Source organism: Oryzias latipes, chromosome 4 (assembly GCF_053564925.1).
Source record: "Oryzias latipes strain Hd-rR chromosome 4, Olatipes_Hd-rR_3.1".
Lineage (NCBI taxonomy): Eukaryota > Metazoa > Chordata > Actinopteri > Beloniformes > Adrianichthyidae > Oryzias > Oryzias latipes.
The window spans coordinates 7825646-7844492 of record NC_136240.1 but is presented as its reverse complement, the minus strand read 5'-3'; the positions used below and the strand labels follow the sequence as shown (position 1 = coordinate 7844492).

Genomic DNA, 18847 nt, shown 5'->3' with positions numbered 1-18847 from the left:
CTGCAGGGTAAATGTGAGTGAGGAGCTTCAGTTACCTTTTCTTAAATGATAATTTGAGAAATTATGGGACTAGTGAGACTTTTTGCTTTTTTCCTACCTGGGTGAGAGCTAGTTTTAAACAACAGTTCCAACTGAGCAGCCGTTGGAACTGCTGATTTAAACAGCCTGGTCTGCTTCACTCTAGCCTAGAATGGTAACCACTAGAAGACTGGTTTGAATCCTGGTTGAGTCCTTTCTATGTGGAAGGGGGCATTTAAAGCATTCTTTAGCATTCTGCCCATTCCAACCAAGTCCATCCGACTGTCCAAGAGAAAAAAGAGACCTTGATGAATTATAAGTTCCAAGACATATGTTCCTAAAGTTTACAATTAATTCTAAAAGAGAATTTGACAAGAGTTATTTGAAGTACTTAGTAGTTTTGATTAGAGTTTTTCTGACACTTTTTAAGAATGGTCTAACTCAACCACTAAAGCAGATGTATCAAAGTCCAGTCCTGCAGGTCCAGGGTGCTGCTTGTTCTCTAAAAACCCTTGTGTGCTGTTCTCAAGCCTCAATGTTCATCACTGTCTGAAAGAGCAGCTTTTCTGGGTTTCAAATTCCTAAAGGTTGCTTGGAAATTGGATAATCAACACTCTGTGTGTACGAGTAGCTCACAGTTCAAGGCCCACAAATGTCTACCATCTCTTTGGTTCTTCCTCTAAAAATCCAATAACTGATGCCATGAGTTTGTTTCTAAAGAAGAGTATTTTCTTTTTGGTAATGAGATCTGATGCATGTTAGAGAAAATGCCCGATGAGGTGTCCATTATCAGAAATTAATGGACGATGTGGAAACGCGTGTGTAGGAAAGTATGCATCTGAGATATTTTCGTTTTGTTTTTGCTTTCAGACTCCTCCCCAGAGTCCTCTACATCGGCCGACTGCTAAAGGAGGGCTTACAGCAGCAAATGTCGTCAATGTCTCCACAACGGTCAGAGAGACTCATTACGTGGCAGGCCGCACAAAATCCATGATGCAGTCGCATTACGCCCAACCAGAACTTGTTCACAGAGAAGGATCTCACAAATACTTTGGGGGGAGTTATAACCACACCATGTTTGAGAACCAAATGCAGAGCAGAGCAGCTCTGGCTGAGGACATGACTTTATCTGCAGCTTATTGGAAGAACTACTTTTCACAGGTGACATGCTGGTTTTGTGGTTTTCACCATCAGATTTTCTACATGAGGGTAATTACTTTAATGCTGGTTCTGTTTCTTTGCCTCCAACAGAAATGCAGGCTTGAATTGAATGATATATACCCTGTCAAAGTATGGGAGTATGAGGGCCAGGGGTCAACCAGTGGCTCTTTGAGCTGCTGCAGTCGTCAGGACTCCACCGATAACCTGAACTTCCTTGCTGACCTTGGAACAAAGTTCAAGACTTTGGCTGAGATTTGTTCCCCTCCTTCATCACCTGTCAGATCATCTGTGACACAGACAGCAATGGCTGCTCCCAGAAGGACATCTGATTTGATTGAACCAGTTTTTAAGCCTGTAATTGAAACAAAGTCCCTCATCGAAACAAAGTCTATTATTGAAACAAAGCCTCTTATTGAAACAAAGTCTGTTATCGAAACAAAGCCTCTTATTGAAACAAAGTCTGTTATCGAAACAAAGCCTCTTATTGAAACAAAGCCTCTTATTGAAACAAAGCCTCTTATTGAAACAAAGCCTCTTATTAAAACAAAGCGGTCTAATGGAACCACAGAGAAAGCTGCAGTGTCTACAAATGTCTTTACTTCGGCTTCAAATGAAGTTAGCAGCTCCCATTCATCCATGAGTCTTCCCCACTCTCAGATGACAAACATCGGCCATTCCTCTGATGTGGGGTATTCTTCTTTGCTGCATTATCCCACTCAGAGAGTCACGCTGCAGGAGCCATTTTGCTACAACGTCAACAATTTACTGCAACCTATGCAGTACATGGTGGCACCCAATCTACAGAACAGCATCATGCTTGAGGACTGGTCCAGTGCAACCAACCTTTCAGGCATGGTTATGGTCAATGGCTCCCAGGGTCTATCTGAAGCTTTTGTTAGTGGCGCTCCAGTTTCTCTCACAGGGTTGGTCACCTCAAACACAGAGGGCTGTGTAAACTTTCAAAGTCCTGCCAGTCCAATAAGTCCATTTAGCGCCACGGTACTGCTGCCTGGCTCCCCAGCTTCTGGAGAAGTCCTTATGTCCCCAGGATCTGTCTCTATGGACAGCTGGAGAATAATGCCACAAAATTCTAGTGACAAATACATGTTACTCTCTGGTGGTCCATTAGAGGTTGAAGAAAAAGACCCAAAACATTTCCAGATAATGGTTTCAAACCAAACTTATTAAGACAACATTATAAGGATTTTCTCAAATTTGAGCTCTGAAAAAAATCAACAACAGCTGATTCTAAAAAAAAAAGCCTCTAAAACCAGCCTCCATGTTCATTTAAGGGACTGGAACATGTGATACTCTGGGTTTGTTACAACTTTGGGAAAGTTAGAGTTTGTGTAAAAATTCTGTATCACAGCTATACTTTTTTATACTACTGAAATGTTTACATTTCTGCATGACATGTGAGTGTAAGTAAATGTTCAACTGTAATTGACTCGGTGGTCTTAGCCCATTCCAGCCTGTTCTGACTCTTCTTTTCTCCTCCAAAGATGCAGACGGGTTTAAGGACTTTTGGAGTTCTCCTTTGGACTTTGGGTTTCTCAGGTTTATGGAGTCCCTGAACTTAACTGTCATCAGAAATTTCAAATACTGGTTTGTTGTGTTTCTCATGGACCAGTGTTGAACCCAACCCAACCAAACTGAGTAAAGAGAAAACGTTAAAGCAATGGGACAATATAGAGCTAGTATCAACTGATGGGGTGTTTGGGTTTGGATTACAGTTCTGGATTGGGAATAATTCTCCTTTTTTGATGGGATGGTGCTGTTTCCTCTTCACTTCTGCATTTTTCACCAGTAATTGATTCAGTGTGTTTGGATGCCGTCTTTTCTCCACCTGCAGTATTTGAAATAAAATGCTTCATGCTAAACCAAAAATCTGTCAAGAGTGTTGTTATTTGCTTTGATACAAAACCTAATGAATGAGAATTCTTTCAGTGTCCGAGTGTTATTCAGACAGAGGATATGAACTGAGGAAGTATATTGGTGAGAAACCTGCTGCTTCATTGAAACTTTGGTCTGAATGTTTTCATTCTGTGAGAGTAAAAATACTTAAGGAACCATGGGAAGAAGGTCGGTTGAGCATCAATCAGAAAGCAATAGGTTTGTTGCTCCTTAACTGTTCTTTTAGGAACCTGTGAATTTTCTTAGAGGAAACATTTCTGGATTTCTGAAAGAGAACAATGCTGAATGGCTTTTAGCAAGGAGTTGAAACAGACTTTGGGAGATCAGGAGTTCTTGCAGGTGACTTGACATCTACAGCTAAAGTGATCAGGGGGACTCAGAGGAAAGGACTTGGTACCTAATCTGGAATGAAAAAACCCATAGGGAGACTTGGTGGCGGTATAAAGAAGTTCAGGAGTGTGTTAAGAGGAAAAGGTTGGCCAAGAAAAAGTGGGTCACTGAGAGGACAGCAGACAGAAGAACCGGGAGATGCAGCACAAGGTGAAGCCACCTCCAGGTGGCAAAGGCCAAACAACAGTCGTATGAGGACTTGTTTGACAAATCGGACACAAAGGAGGGAGATGTAGATATACACCTTAAATCTGTGCCATACAAATGAATTATTCTGGTTAAAGTAGGTGGAGCTTATGTGCATTTCTGAACTGGAGTTTCTCAGTTCGGTTAGATTGGACATACATGTCTTTCTTAACAGGCCCTAGGTGTAGTAACCACTGAGCTGACATTTCAAGTCCCTCTCATACTGCTTTATTTGAACTGTCATGACTGTGTGATTGGTTTTTTTTTTCTGTCCTGTCTTGTTTTTAGTGATCTATGTCTGAGTTTTATCTTCTGCAGAGCAGGAACCTGCTAAAAAACATTTTAAACTAAGTCAGGCTCATAGGTCAGGCCGGATAATTTTTATTTTTTCCTATGAAATAAATAAAAAATCAAATACATAAATAAATGCAAACAAACCGCCTTATACTATGGAGCCCTGCAAGAGCATGACATTCATAAAGATAAAAAAAACTAAATTACTAAACTCAAATTACTAAATTACTAAATCAGGCTTTTGTGGGCACAGACGAGCATTTTGCATGTACAAAATTTATGAACAATTTTGTATTTTGTGCACACTTATTAGTATTTTGTTGGCACAAATTAATGTTTTGTGGACAGAAAGAAGTGTTTCATTTGCACATATTAGTATTTTTTGGACAAAAATGTCTGGTGCACAAATGGGTATTTTAGTATCTTCAATTCCTATTACTCATTTGTGGCACAATGCTTATTTGTTTCAACAAAATGCTAAGAAAAGGCTAAGTTTTTCCCTGCAAAATGTTAAATTGTGGCCTAAAAAACACAAATTTTAGCGCACAAAATATTAATCCATGGCCACAATAATTCATTTGAGGGAACACTTTTAAATTTCGCTTTGAAAATGTAAATGGTTTATTTAAAGCAAAGTAAAATAGTACAGAAACCAGACAAATAACAGAAATTTATATCTAAAGGAAATATCAAACATAGGATAATTGATCATGAAACTGATTGGAAAGAACACATACGTCCTCATGCACTAGTAAAATTATGGCAGAGGATGTGTCCATTATCAGAAATCAAGGCACCTTCCAGAAGCAACCAACATCCATTTCCCGTCGGCCGGTTCAGGCTTCCATGGCATGGGTTTATTTTTAAACATGCACATAGCTCTTTTATAACCCAACCCCTGCTTTGCTTTAGGTTTTAACTTGTTTGTTTGTTTGTTTGTTTAATTTCCTTTACCTAAATTATCATTGTCCAGTTCTTACTTTCTGATCAGTTATTCATACTTTACCAATACAGATTCAGGTCATTAAAAAATCTACAAGTATCAATAATCATAATATTTAGGCTAACCTATAATTAGGTAAATAGATATTGATTGAAAAATCATCATAACATCTACAGAACAAGTTTTAAAAAATATGTGCAGGGTATTAATGTGATGTCATGAAAGCTGATGTGTTTATTTAGATTTTTTCTGATTATTTTTGTTGACGGTAAAAATAAAACGTAAAGGATCATCCAAACCAGCAGGTGGCAGTACTGTAACTATCCCATCGAATCGCAAAGCTTTTCAACGGGAGGAAATTTGGCCTTAGCGCTTGCTGTAGTGCTATGTAAAAAGTTGGCGGGCTTTGGGGTATTTTAGAGCCGGTATCTGCTGTCCGTGTATTCTGTTACTATGCGTGTTTATCGAGTCCGTAGCCATTTACAGCCTCGCGTCTCGCGGCGCTGAGGAGGAGGACCGGAGGTCATGGTGAGTAAGGTGCGTGATAATTCCTCGGGTGAGCCCAGGTAACTAACCGCCGTTTCTCCACAGAGGAGGAGCCTCGCTCCCAGCCAAGTGGCCAAACGGAAGCACGCGGACGATTCCCGCGAGGATGTCACCTGGAGTCCGAGTGTAAGAGCCGGTCTAGGGTGGGGTTAAAATCTGCTGGAGTTTTTCTCCCTCACAGAAATAGGTCGAGTTTGAGCCAGACGAGTGTTCTGCAGTTTATACTTTAGCTTTACCGTTGACGCAGCACTTTCTGAAACTGAAAAAGAAACGTCATAAACAGATCAAGATGACATCACGACTCCCAACAGAAACACACATTCCAACGCCAGAATACGGATTTGTAGTAGTAGCACTTCACATTCCAGCTGAGGTTAGGAATATGATGGAAACAGTCAATTCATATATAAATCCATTGGTCAATTAAAGGTTTGTGTGAAATCTTAAAAGCTCCAATCAAAATTGTGTTTCTACATGTTCTTCACTTCTTGTGGCATTTTTCTCATAATGGAGGACATCTGAAGAAAATTAAACTCAACATTGCATTTCTGAGTATTTTTTTTAATTCAAATTGTTGTGAATCAGGACTAGATGAATGAATGCCGATTGTAAAAGAGCTTATTTGTGACGTAGAGAATTATACACTGGGCTGCTCCGCTCCATTCTGATGCATCTGATCTATACAAACGGATCTATGTACGTCTTTGTTTCCCTCTTCTGAGCTGACATCTGACTCAAAACTGTACGGCTGGATAGCTCTGTTATAACTCAACATTTCTGTTGCAATGGTAGTGTTAAGTTGGGGGGTGTGAGGGGCTGTAAGCTGGCAGGAGAGAGTGTAAACAGAGAGCTCTCAGAACAGGGAAGGGAAGGGGGGCAACGTTTCTCTGTGCCAACAATCAGAAGTGAATTTCTAATGAACTACTGCTGCTCTGCAGAACCTTGGTTCTAGAAAACGATGCAGGTTTTTGGATTTTGGCAAAAAAGCGACATAATCATAATTAAAAGGCCACTGGAAACGCTTGAAAAAATAGATCACAAGGTGATCGGAGTGGGACTTGATTTTGTGGAATAGAAGAAGAGTTGCAGCAGCACCACTTTATAGTTTGCATTTTATTTAAATCACGTCTTTACCACTGATGTGATTACCGTACATCCACCAACACTGATCTTCACAGCAGCTGTCCACATGAATACAGGGATCACATTCTAAGACACGTTTCAGATGTTTTTGGCATTTTGACGACGTGTAGCTGAAAGTTGGGAGAGGAGACGCCATTCTGTTTATTATTGTGACATTGGTACAGATGGTGGTGTGAAGCTGGTTGCTATGGAAACCCTTAGCAGTAGTTGAGGATTGTTAAAGGTGTTGATGCTTTAAGCTTGGTTTATCTTCTGTTCAAGTCAAAACAGAAGAAGCTTTTACTTCTCCTTTTAGTTCCGGCAAATCTGTTTCTGAGAAAAGCAGATGTGGGATTTTTTTTACCTGCAGAAGAAGTGCGTCTGACGTGTTTCCATAAACAATCGTTTCACCGTGATGTTTGGTTGTTTAGTGGCCTTCATGTTGTGAATATTTTTGTTTTCATAATTAATCTGATAGATCTAGTCTTTCCTCTTAGTGTGACACATTCCTCTCTTCTCCATCACTTTGTGATGCAACACCGTGGTCTCTGTTAGTTATGAAGGTTTCCCTAATCTAACATGAAATGGGGCATCTTTCAATGAGTGCAGTGGTGTCACCTGATCTGAAAGTTGGTGCTTCAGCAGGTTAGTAGGTCTGACCAACTAAACATCTGAGCAATAGGGTCGGTGGGCCTCCATCTGTTTGTCATTAGCTATCTACGTTCACACTGCAGGGCTTAATGCTCAATTCGGATTTTTTCAAAAAATCCGTATTGTTTGCTAGACCGTTCACATTTCCAAGTAAATCCGAACTTTTGTGATCTCCAGTGTGACCGTGACACGACCCAAACGAGACCCGCATGCGCAGAAGCCAGAAGAATACTCAACGGTGAACGACGTCACTTGTTGTTTGCGGAGCAAACGTTAACAATGGATGTCAACAACAGTGTTGTCAAAAGCGGAGCTCTTTTTGTAATATTAAATTTATTTTCACGAAGGAGCAGCACAATTACAATCTTCTCATTTTAAGAAGGCATTGGAGTCGGGATCGTCTGTACCCACTGTAGTGGAAGAGGAATGTGTTTGTGTTGGGGCCGCGCCCCCGTGTGTGTGCAAGCGCGTGCCGCGATAGAGAATAGGTGGGGGGGCAGTGTGGGCGCGCATTCATGTTGTGTGTTACGGAGGACGGTAATAAAAGGTTTCCCCCAGAATAAATGCTATGGACTCTTTATTAACCCGTTCTGGAGAATCTAAGGATCAGAACAGGGAGGAGGAGGAGGATCGCCTCGGGTCCCCCGCGCTTCTGACCACGTTCGGGAAGGGGAGAAAGGAAAAAAAAAGTTATCGCGGGAAAGGTTCAACACCACGCTCTGCCATTTAGCTGGAATCTTTTTCAAAAACCGCCCAGTTGCAATAAGAGCCCTGGAGTTTGGCTTGAAAAGAGCATTCAGCCCAAATATTAATCCAATCAGTGACCTCCCTTCCCTTCCACTGACTGGTCTCAGCAGCATCGTCCACCATGGTTGATGTTTACGTTCTCGTTCCCGCCTACTTCAACGCAAAATGATGACGTTTGTTGCGAGTCGATGACGTACAGTTCGGAATCAAGTCGCCTGGCCGGTCAGACGGCGGTCGCAATTGAAAAGAACGGCTACAATTCGGAATCAGGCCGGCAAACCCACGGGGCCTGGGTCGCAATTGAAAAGATCGGATCTGTGTCATTCAGACTGTCATGAAAAGATCGGAATTGGGCCGCTTAGGGGCAAAAAATTCGGAATTGGGTCGTTTCAGCCTGCAGTGTGAACGTAGCCAATGATTCACTAGTCTGGCGCCTCCAGCTTTGACGGTCGTCACTGACAGATGCTTGTTGTTTTGAAACCACAGAAGGACAAGAGGAAAAGAAAAGAGGAGGAGCCGCCTCCCAGAGAACCTCTATGTCAGCTGAACCGGCCTACGTGCACGGATGCCGACAAGCATGTGAGTTTGGTGATTTTTGGCGTGAATTCAGGGTCGGGTCCTGACTGGGCTCACCTGCTGCTCTGCCTTTCTGCAGGAGGCTTTCATCAGAAGCATTCTCTCAAAGCCCTTCAAAGTTCCCATTCCCAACTACTGCGGTAGGTTTTCTGCCTCGCCTGGATCTCGTCACATCGAAACCTTTCCTAATTGTCATCTCTCTGAACCACTTCAGGCTCGCTGGGAATCAGGGCTCTGGGTCTGAAACGATCCGGGGTGAGGAAAGCCCTTCATGACCCGTTCGCCGAAGATGCTTTGGTGCTTTACGAGCCCCCGAATCTCAGCGCCCACGACCTGATCCGAGCAGACAAGTATGTTCATTGCGGTTTTCCAGATCCTGTGAGATTGATTTGGCAGGAATAAACCTCCTCTGAGCACATTCTGGTGCTGCTGTGCTCTTGGCATTCTGACAAAAAGGATCACTTTCAACAGTTCTTTAAAGGCGGAAGAACAAAAATCTTCAAAATAAAGTTTGGTCTGAGAGCATGTAGAGATGTTAAGTAAGTCTGACGAAGCTCAGGGAGCCCTGAAAAACATGCACGCTGTCGTCTGGGGTCATGTAAAGGTTACCCACTCTCAAAGATCACAAATAACTTTCCAGGAGTCACAACGTCCCCAAAGGAGCCCAGTTTTCAGCTCAGTCATTGAATGTGTGAGAGAACTGGACTGAGAAGGTGTGATGTCACAGATAATAACTTACTTCTGGCTTCAATCAAATGAAGACAGTTCAGTCGCCTTTTTGTTGTGATGTTGGAGCCAGATGTTGTCATTAAGCAGTGATTCGTCTGAGTCAGTATTTCTATGGCAACCACTCTCGCCAATCATGATTGAGGTTGTTGAAGGCCACACCCCCCACCCCGTGAAAGCGAGCTACAGGGGAGCACCTACTTTTATTGAGTCATCTGATTGGTCAGTTTATAACTTGAATAACTTGCACTACAGCAAAAAATGCCAAGAAAAAAAAGAGAATCGTCAACATCATTTCAAAAAAATAGGAATGGTTATTCTGACAATATGACTAACAGCTGTTTATTTCTCAGTCCCTCCTGGAATTGGTGATGTTGCGATCGCAACTATTATTGCAAATTGAAGCAAACCCCGTGAATTGTTGCACTCCTGCAGCTTTACATTTTCACCACTACTTGACCAATCACCCGTGACAACAGTCATGGGGGAGATGTTGCTTCGTTTCCGGTGTGGCTCCTTCCTGACAGCTGCGTCAACACAGAACACAGCAACACAAAAATGTAAAGACACTGAGAGACATGGATCAGCCCCTTAAAGCCTTACTCTTCCTCTGCCAGCGACTCACCATCAAATGGAAGAGGAAGATTCTGTGGAGGACATGTAGATCTGAGGCTTGATCTGTTTATATAAGTTTATAATTTTTTCCTACAGAATGTCATTTTTCTCAAAAGTTTGTTTTAATCTATAAACAAATATTTGGGTTATTGTGGGCTGGGAAGACCAAAAGTTCATTTGGTTTTCACAGTTCTATTTGTGTTAAATGACATTACAATGTTGTAAATGGGGGATGGTGCAGTATTTTTCTAGTGCACATATGACAAATAAAAAAGAGTTGGTAAATAGGAATGTAAAGTTTATTTCATACTTTAAATGTTTGAGGTGCTTTCAAAAACAAAGAAGAAAATATTGCAACTTTTCATCAAAGCTGCCACAAAATCTGGCATTTTAGGCTGCAATAAATGACTGCCGCAAAATCCTGGAGGGTCTGATTTCTATGTAGCAGTCTATGGGATTTAGGCTTCTTAGATTCAGCAGGCACTTCCTGTGGCCCACTTCCCATTGGGCGGTCAGTTTGTCCTAATATACAGTTGCTGAGCTCAGCGTGCTGAAATTTAGAGCCACATTCCTTCAAGTGTCTATGGATTGTTTCCCAGATGCTTTTTTGCATTGATCTGAAAAGGGTCAAACTACAGAGCCTCTATCGGTAGATCTGTTCCTACGGTCCTATCAAAGTTTTCTGTTGGTCCTTGTGATCCAGTAAGTTGTTCTCTTAAAGTTAAATTTTCTGTTTTCTCGTGGATGTTTCAGCTTCCTCTGTTTTCTTCTGCAGTCTTTGCTGATCCAAACCTGGACAGTCTGTGCTGAAGCTCTTCAAGCTTTATTTGATGCTTTAGCAAGACCTCAGTTGTGGTCTGGAACTTAGTTTTTCCCACAGTCTCACCTTGTCCGGCCTCTCCAGCAGACTGATTTCTGGTGTTGTGTTTGCCACACATTGTGTCCCTGAAACAAAGAAAACCTTTCCTTGTTTGTTTGTTTACAGAGACAAACTTCCTGTTCATGTTGTGGTGGATCCTGTTTTGGGAAAAGTGCTGCGACCCCATCAGAGAGAGGTACCCAGAGAGAGGCTGGTGCTGCTGACTGCTCGGCTGCTTCAGACTCAGCGTTTGTCTTCTCCTTTGAGGGGGTGCGGTTCCTGTGGGAGTGTGTGACGGGCAGACGCATCCCAGGCTCGCATGGCTGCATCATGGCGGATGAGATGGGTCTGGGGAAGACGCTGCAGTGCATCGCCCTCGTGTGGACGCTGCTGCGCCAGAGCCCCGACGGCAAGCCAGAGATCGATAAGGCCATCGTGGTGTCGCCCTCCAGTCTGGTTCGGAACTGGTACAACGAGGTGGGGAAGTGGCTGGGGGGGCGAGTCTCGCCAGTGGCCATTGACGGGGGCTCCAAGGAGGAGATTGACAGGCAGCTGGGTAAGACGGTAGTTTTCTTTGTCACCTGAATCTCATATCTTCTCACAGTTTGAAGATCCTGAACATGTTATAACCCTTTTACCAGAGGAGGGTTGGCTCCCGTGTTGACGGATCATAACTCGTCAACCGTTAACGCAGTTAACTAACTGAATCTGAAGCAGAGAAAAGCAGCTAGCACTGATATGCAACACTTTGTTAGTGATTTGTAAGTGAATCTGAAGAAAATGAGTAGCTGAAGAGTTCACAAAAAGTTTTAAGAACTGTATTAAAGGGAAAGGGGGGGTCTGTATGTTTCAGTGAACTTTGTCTCCCAGAACGGCTTGAGGGTTCCCACGCCGATCCTCATCATCTCCTACGAGACGTTCCGGTTGCATGCTGCCGTTCTGCACCGCGGCAGGGTGGGGCTTGTGATATGTGACGAGGTACTGGAGCCACTGAAAACCCCAATCCCAGCGGTGTTTTAAAGAGATCCAGGCTTGTAAATGAAAGACAAAAAACATTCCTCTGTTTTCTCTTAAGCTCCACGCCATTTACAAAGAAGTCAAGTTTTTGTAGACTTTTATCAAATCATGTTGCCTCTCAAATGTTTGAACCATGATGCCGTTGTTTTCTTATTTACTGTCTTACACATCTTACTACTTGACGCTTCATGGATTGCCTCCATGCATCGCTGTGGTTTGTGCTGCAGGGACACAGACTTAAGAACGCTGACAACCAGACATACCAAGCCCTGAACGCCATGAAGGCCCAGAGAAGGGTCTTGATCTCCGGCACCCCCATCCAAAACGACCTGCTGGAGTACTTCAGCCTCGTCCACTTCGTCAACGCTGGGATTCTGGGTAAACGGCATCGCGTCGGGAAGCATCAGGGTCCGGTTAGCCCTTCTCTCTGATTCCCTCTGCTGACGTTTCTCTGCAGGCTCGGCGCAGGATTTCAAGAAGCGCTTCGAGCTGCCCATCTTAAAGGGCCGGGACGCTGACGCCAGCGACGCAGACCGGCGGGCGGGGGAGGAGAAGCTGAAAGAGCTCATCGGGATCGTCAACAGGTGAGGACGGCCTGCGTCTTGGCGAACCCCACCCCAGGAGCGACTGACCTGTCCATTCAACTGTTCACAGGTGTTTAATCCGGAGGACGTCGGATATCCTGTCCAAATACCTGCCTGTGAAAGTGGAGCAGGTGGTGTGCTGCAGGTGAGCTACTGTCTGACAGCAGGTACGGTTCATGCTCCTCCCAACAGGAGGCAGCCATACACCTCGAAGCTGCAGCCATGAAGAAACGACAGCTACAGCCCCAGGTCACGGAGAAGGGGGGGGGCGTCTATGCCAGACAAACTCTGATGCAGGCCGCCCAAATAAATAAATACGATGCAACACTTATGAGTTACAATATAACTCATAATTTGTAAACTAGTGAGTTGAGTAGCCTGCAGCTAAAAACAGAAAACCTTTTTTAAAGAACAATTAAAACAACCAAACTTATAAAAGTGGCAGGTATATGTGTATTAAGGAACTACAGTCACTTATTCCTACAGTGAGATAAAAAAAAAGTGTGTCAGTCACAAGTTGTCCCAGTTTAAAAATCTGTAATGTTTATCATTGTTGCACTTCAACTGTGAGAGATGGAATGCAGAAAAATCATCCAGGAAACCTGGATGATTCTGTTCCTCACAAACCTCTTTCTTCTTCTTCAAGAGGTTCTTCAATCCTCCTCTGGTTAAATGTATCGATGTCACCTGTTTGAACTGGGTATCTGTAGGAAGACGCCTGTCCACACCCTTAAACAGTCAGACTGCTACCTCTCCACCATGACCAAGACCAGAGAGCTGTCAAAGGTCACCAGGGTCAAGATTGTAGACCTGAACAAGACTGGGAACAGAGAAGAGATCAACTGTAGAAGCAATTATGAGAAAATGGAAGAAATACAAGATCACTGACAATGTCCCTCTGCCCGGTGCTCCATGCAAGATCAAATCTGGAGAACTGTGTGGAAATGGTCCAGACGTACATGGAGGAATTGGTCAATGACCTGAGGAAAGCTGGAACCACGGTAACAATGGTTTCTAGATTCCTTAGTCCTCCAACAGTCCTCCTGCTAAAGCCAGTACATGTGAAGCCAGCACACTTAACTTGATCACATGATCCTGAATGAAAGTCTTTGGTGTAAATGCTTCTCACCGTGTTTGGACGGGGAACCCGGCTGAGTTGCATCTCAAGAACACCATACCCAACTGTGAAGCATGGGGGTGGAAACATCATACTTTGGTTCTGCTTTTCTGCAAAGCGGCCTGGACGACTGATCTGTAAAAATGGAAGGACGAATAGGACCGTATATGGAGAGAATTTGGGCAAAAACCTCCTTCCATCAGTGAAAGTTTTGAGGAAGAAACGTGTCTGGATCTTCCACAATGACAATGATCCAAAACACACCAGAGGGCAATGAAGGAGTGGTTATGTAAAAATGGTTTCCAGGTCTGGATTGGTCTAGCCAGTCTCTGGAGATCAATGAGAATTTGTGGATAACCGTCCCAAAACATCACAGCTCTTGAGAAGATCTGCATGGAAGAATAGACCAAAATAGCAGCTACAGTGCAAACCTAGAGAAAACGATAGACAACCTTTGATCGGTCATCGAAACCAGGATAAATTACAAAATCTGGGGTTGAACTTTTGTTATTGAACAAATACTGTGAGAACTGAGTCTTTTCTTCTTTCAGGTGACTTAGTTTGCTTCAGTCTGATTTTCTTCTAAGAGGATTTTAAAGTTTGAGTGATTGAAACTAAAAACCTTCCGCCCATTCAGACAGCTCTTTAGCAGATAGAACTGGTTTTGTCCTAATGAGTTTGTCCAGAGAGGATGGGATGAATTTCTCTCACCTGAATGATTGGTGTTGGTGTGTCTGTGCTGCCCCATGCAGGCTGACTCCTCTGCAGGCGGAGCTCTACAGGCTGTTCCTGCGGCAGGCCAAACCTCTGCAGACGCTGCAGCAGGGCAGCATGAACGTCTCCTCTCTGTCCTCCATCACGTCCCTCAAGAAGCTCTGCAACCGTGAGTTCTGGATCAGCGAGCAGCACAACTCAAACTCAGAAACTAAGATCAAAATATGAAAACGGTTTGATCAAACCAAATCAATTTGATAAGTAAATCAAAGCTGCAGCACTGCTATAGATGCCAACGCCCAACATCAGGGCAGCACTTAAATGTAAAGCTGAGTTTAAACAAGTTGCTTTTGAAAACAAGTCCAGATTCTATGAAACGTTTCTAAAAATAATTTTTAAAAGCTCTATCCCACAGTTGGGGAAATGTAAATGCATTACTTTGGCAAAAATTGTTCAGATGCAGAGCATTGTGGTCTAGATTCACCAATCTAGTGAGCAATGATGCACAGCGGAGACTTCTGGGAAATTTCTAGAGCGCTTGATTTTGGAATTGTAGATCCAGACAGCACTACAAAATGGCGAACACACTAGTGCACTATGGAGTGTGTTGTGAAGGAATTCGGACACAACCTTTCTCTTTGATGGCAGATCCAACCCTGATCCATGACAAGTGTGTGAGTGGGGAGGAGGGCTTCGATGGCGCTCTGGATCTGTTTCCTCCTGGATACAGCAGCAAGGAGGTGGAGCCTCAGCTCTCTGGTGAGAAAACATCAACGAGTCGGTCTTACAAATGCTTGACTATAGATCACAGAAACCCCAACCTGCAGCTGAGCTGATTCCGACTGTTGCCCACACTCTGGCACCCCCCTGTGTAGCTGCTTGGTGTCTTCTGAGTTTGTGCTCTAAAGTGCAGCTGGAGCAGACGTGTTTCTTTTTGCTTTTGAAGAAGTGAACTCTCGCTGCAGAAGGACATGTTTTGTAGTTCATTTTGTTCTCATTTCAGGGAAGATGCTGGTTCTTGACTACATCCTGGCCATGACGAGAACAACCACCAGCGACAAGGTGGTGCTGGTCTCCAACTACACTCAAACTCTGGACCTGTTTGAGAAGCTGTGCAGATCCAGAAGGTGCTCTGTTGTTTACGCACAGCTGAGTGCGCCGCAGGTGATGAGTCAGTAAAGTCCCAATGCCCCCTCCCCCAGGTACCTCTACGTGCGACTGGACGGCTCCATGTCCATCAAGAAGAGGGCCAAGATGGTAGAGCGGTTCAACAGTCCGTCTGTGAGTGGAGCTTCCCTTTGAGCTGTACTGACGCTGAGACGTGGTTCTCATTAGCACGCGACTCTGTTGCAGAGCCCAGACTTCATCTTCATGTTGAGCAGTAAAGCTGGAGGGTGTGGCCTCAACCTGATTGGCGCCAACCGCCTGGTGATGTTCGATCCAGACTGGAACCCGGCTAACGACGAGCAGGCCATGGCCCGGGTGTGGAGGGACGGCCAGAAGAAGACCTGCTATGTTTACAGGCTACTGACGGTCCGCGCAGAGACTCTTTATGCATAAGACACAGAATTCAAATATCTGAACTTGTGCAAAAAAAACGTGCAGTGCGTCAACCAATCAGGGACTCCGCTTTGGCCTGTTACATGTCGATGTCGTGATCAGTGGGTGGAGTCCAAGACCAACATGGAGGAGAATCTGATCGTTGTCCTTCTGAACTTTGATATTTTTCTTGTTTGCATCAAGACATTAATTCAAAGTTCCTCTATTTTTAAATTCCTCAGACAACAATGTTCTGTTGTCTACATTCTAAAAATAACCTGCCATCGTTGAGATCTGCCGAGTAGGATGAATGTTTATAGGCTGTAAAACGCCTCACACACATGAACATTTTCACACGTTTTTCCTCTAAACTCTCAAACCTTCATAGAAAATTAGGTCCAGTACTATAGAATGAAACCAAAGATCTGATCACGATCAGAGATTTCTGTAGATTTGACAAACTGAACACATTCTGTACAGGAGACACGGCACGGAGGAGATCGATTAAGCATTTCAGCAGCCAATCCAGAACACATTACGCTGTGAAAGAAATGAAATTCCAGAAGAACTAGAGCAATGTGGCTTAATGGAAATGTGACTAACAGATCTCAGGATTATCTCTTTGCATCTCTGTTCTTCTCACTTAAGCTGATCTCAGCGTTTAGTTTTTCGGTTTCTAAGGACGGCCCTTTGCTGCAGCTCAGCAGTGAATTTCTCCTGCTTTTCTCTGACAGACGGGAACCATTGAGGAGAAGATCCTGCAGAGGCAGGCTCACAAGAAAGCTCTGAGCAGCTGCGTGGTGGACGAGGAGCAGGACGTGGAGCGCCACTTCTCACTGGGCGAGCTACGAGAGCTCTTCACGCTTAACGAGGAAACTGCTAGTGACACGCATGACAAGTACGTCCTACTTACTAATGCCAATTGATGTTTTATCCAACTCTGCATCTTTATTTTATTTCTAGAAGAGCTTTCATTTGTGGAAGTTGCTCTAGGAATGAATCTCAGAGAGCTTGCATCAAACCAAGGCTCCGACTTTCATGGGTTTTAATGTCCTGGAGTTTCTCAGCCCAAATCCTTTCTGCCTGTTGAGTAGACGTGGTTTTCTGCAGCTGGTTTAGACCTTAAAACAAACTTTTTCTGAAGAGATGACGCTGCTACCAGAACTCTGTGTTCTGAGGTTCTGCTGAGGCTGTGTGGTCCAGATACGATCATCCTCTGTCTAATATTAATAATAATGATGTTCAGAACATCCACATTTTCCTTTTTCTGTGCTCTTTAAAGCTGCACTCTAATCTGAATGCTGTTGTAGTTTTTTTTTTAACTTGATCTTATAGCATTTTTTTGATGATGGAGGTCATAATATTAAGAAAATTCAGAAGTTTTTTTTACCAAAATCATGGTGAATCAGGAGCAGATGAAAAAATGCTTGAAAAGCATGTCATTCCTACGTACAACTAGAGTAGAAGCTCCATTCTGATCCATCCACTGACAGACGACTAGATCCATCTACGCCTTTGTTTTTATTCATCTGAGCTGGAATCTGGATCTAAAACGTACTGCTGGACAGCTCTGATGTTGCTCGCCATTTTTTGCCCCGCTAATGTTAGGCTTGGGGGTGTGAGGGGCTGTAAACTAGCGGGAGAGGAGAGTAGTGGGCTTATGGTCCCGCTACACTCTTTGTTTACGCAATCACCATAAATCATCTGATTCTGACGTGGAAAAGAGGCTCCGCCCATCAGTCCCGCCGGGCGCAGCTGCTTCTCTCTGCTTCAGAATCCGCTGGAGTTACGTAAACAGTTGAAGGGTTTTTGTAGTGAAAGAATAGAAACACTGGAGCTAAAGCTACGGCTTAATCTGTCATTTTCCAGATGTTTTGCAGCTGCAGGGGGGGCCCATTTCCCTCACTCTCTGCTCCCTCTGACATTCTGCAGGTTCCGCTGTCGGCGCTGTGTGAATGGCAGGCAGGTCCGGCCCCCTGCGGAGGGGGCGGACTGCACCAGCGACCTGTCCCAGTGGAACCACTGCTTCGACAAGAGGGGCCTGCTGGACCCGGTTCTGAAGGCTTCCTGGGACGCCGCCGTGTCTTTTGTCTTTCACCAGCGCTCTCACGAGGAACAGAGGGGGGCCGCGTAGCAGGAACCTGGGACTGCTGTGCACAAAAGTCTGTGGTCCGGGTTCTGTGCAGAGGTCCACTCTGCCTTGCTAAACAGAACCAAGTTCTTTCAGTCCCTAGGAGCTCAGGCAGTTGCTGTGTTCGACCCGGTTCTGTTGTGTGATGGTGAACCAGCACTTGTGCATGCTGGGATTAAATCTAGTTATTGCAAAGGGCCAAGTCCGCTGTAACAGAAACCAAACCTCGCGTTAGTATCCGAGTTCTTGAATGATCTCATTTTTGGGGAGAACACAAAAACAATCATAATTCCAAAAATGAGAAATCGCAGAGCAGGTTTAAAAATTATCATCTGGACAACCAAGTCCAGATGATGAGCTGAGAAAAAGGAATCCACACAGATGGACGAAAGAACAGTGAGACCCAGGGGGCCGTTCAGTTTCCCAGGAAGCTGCAGAGATCTGTTTCTTTTCAAAAAAAGGTGGTGCTGGGACTGATGGTGCTGCCATGTTAAGCCAGACCTGCAGGGGGGGTTCTTCTATGGACAGATGAGGAATGCATCCACGTCAGAGAAATATCTGGAATCCCTCCATTAAATATTATTCACTCTTTTCTTTGCTTTATTGGACAATAATTTACAGGAAAAAAATTGAATTATCTTTATTCAGCGCTGCTGCTGCTGCAGCTGCAGCTGCAGCTGCTGCAGGAGGATCTGTGCGTTTTCAGGCACAGATTCTGTTTAGTGTGATTTTACAAAATAATTGCTGTGTATTTTTGCTGTAATATATTAAAACATGAGATTGTGTAGCTGCTTGGTTTCTTTTGTTTTTTGTTTGCTCTATTCTGCTTCATTGTCACTCAAAAATGAAGACATCAGGATTCAAAAATGTCGTGTGTCTGGGATGTTTTCTTTTTACGTGAAATGCTTTTGAAGAAAACCACACCATCATAACCTCTAGAGGGAAATGTCACATTATAGAGGAGTGGCTGGTTTCCACCTGCACTCCTTGGACAGGT

General features: G+C 44.0%; 2 protein-coding genes across 2 annotated transcripts in view; both read left to right on the top strand.

The window, feature by feature from the left end:
• LOC101156397 (desmoglein-2.1-like) overlaps positions 1-3066 on the top strand; it is a 41754-nt gene extending 38688 nt beyond the window's left edge. The window contains exons 14-15 of the mRNA XM_078946459.1: positions 889-1179; positions 1270-3066. Coding sequence (XP_078802585.1) covers positions 889-1179; positions 1270-2367 — 1389 coding nt within the window. The 3' untranslated portion in view covers positions 2368-3066. The remainder of the gene's footprint in view (positions 1-888; positions 1180-1269) is intronic.
• Positions 3067-5209: 2143 nt separating this feature from the next.
• Positions 5210-18637, top strand: rad54l (RAD54 like). The gene is made up of 18 exons (XM_004067651.5): positions 5210-5434; positions 5498-5578; positions 8459-8551; positions 8628-8688; positions 8763-8898; positions 10875-10944; positions 11016-11304; positions 11602-11726; positions 11993-12143; positions 12223-12349; positions 12420-12494; positions 14219-14349; positions 14829-14939; positions 15184-15307; positions 15383-15461; positions 15534-15713; positions 16454-16617; positions 17652-18637. Exons 1-18 carry the CDS (start codon positions 5432-5434, stop codon positions 17851-17853), a joined length of 2202 nt encoding a protein of 733 aa, XP_004067699.1. The 5' UTR covers positions 5210-5431; the 3' UTR covers positions 17854-18637.
• Positions 18638-18847: the final 210 nt, after the last annotated feature.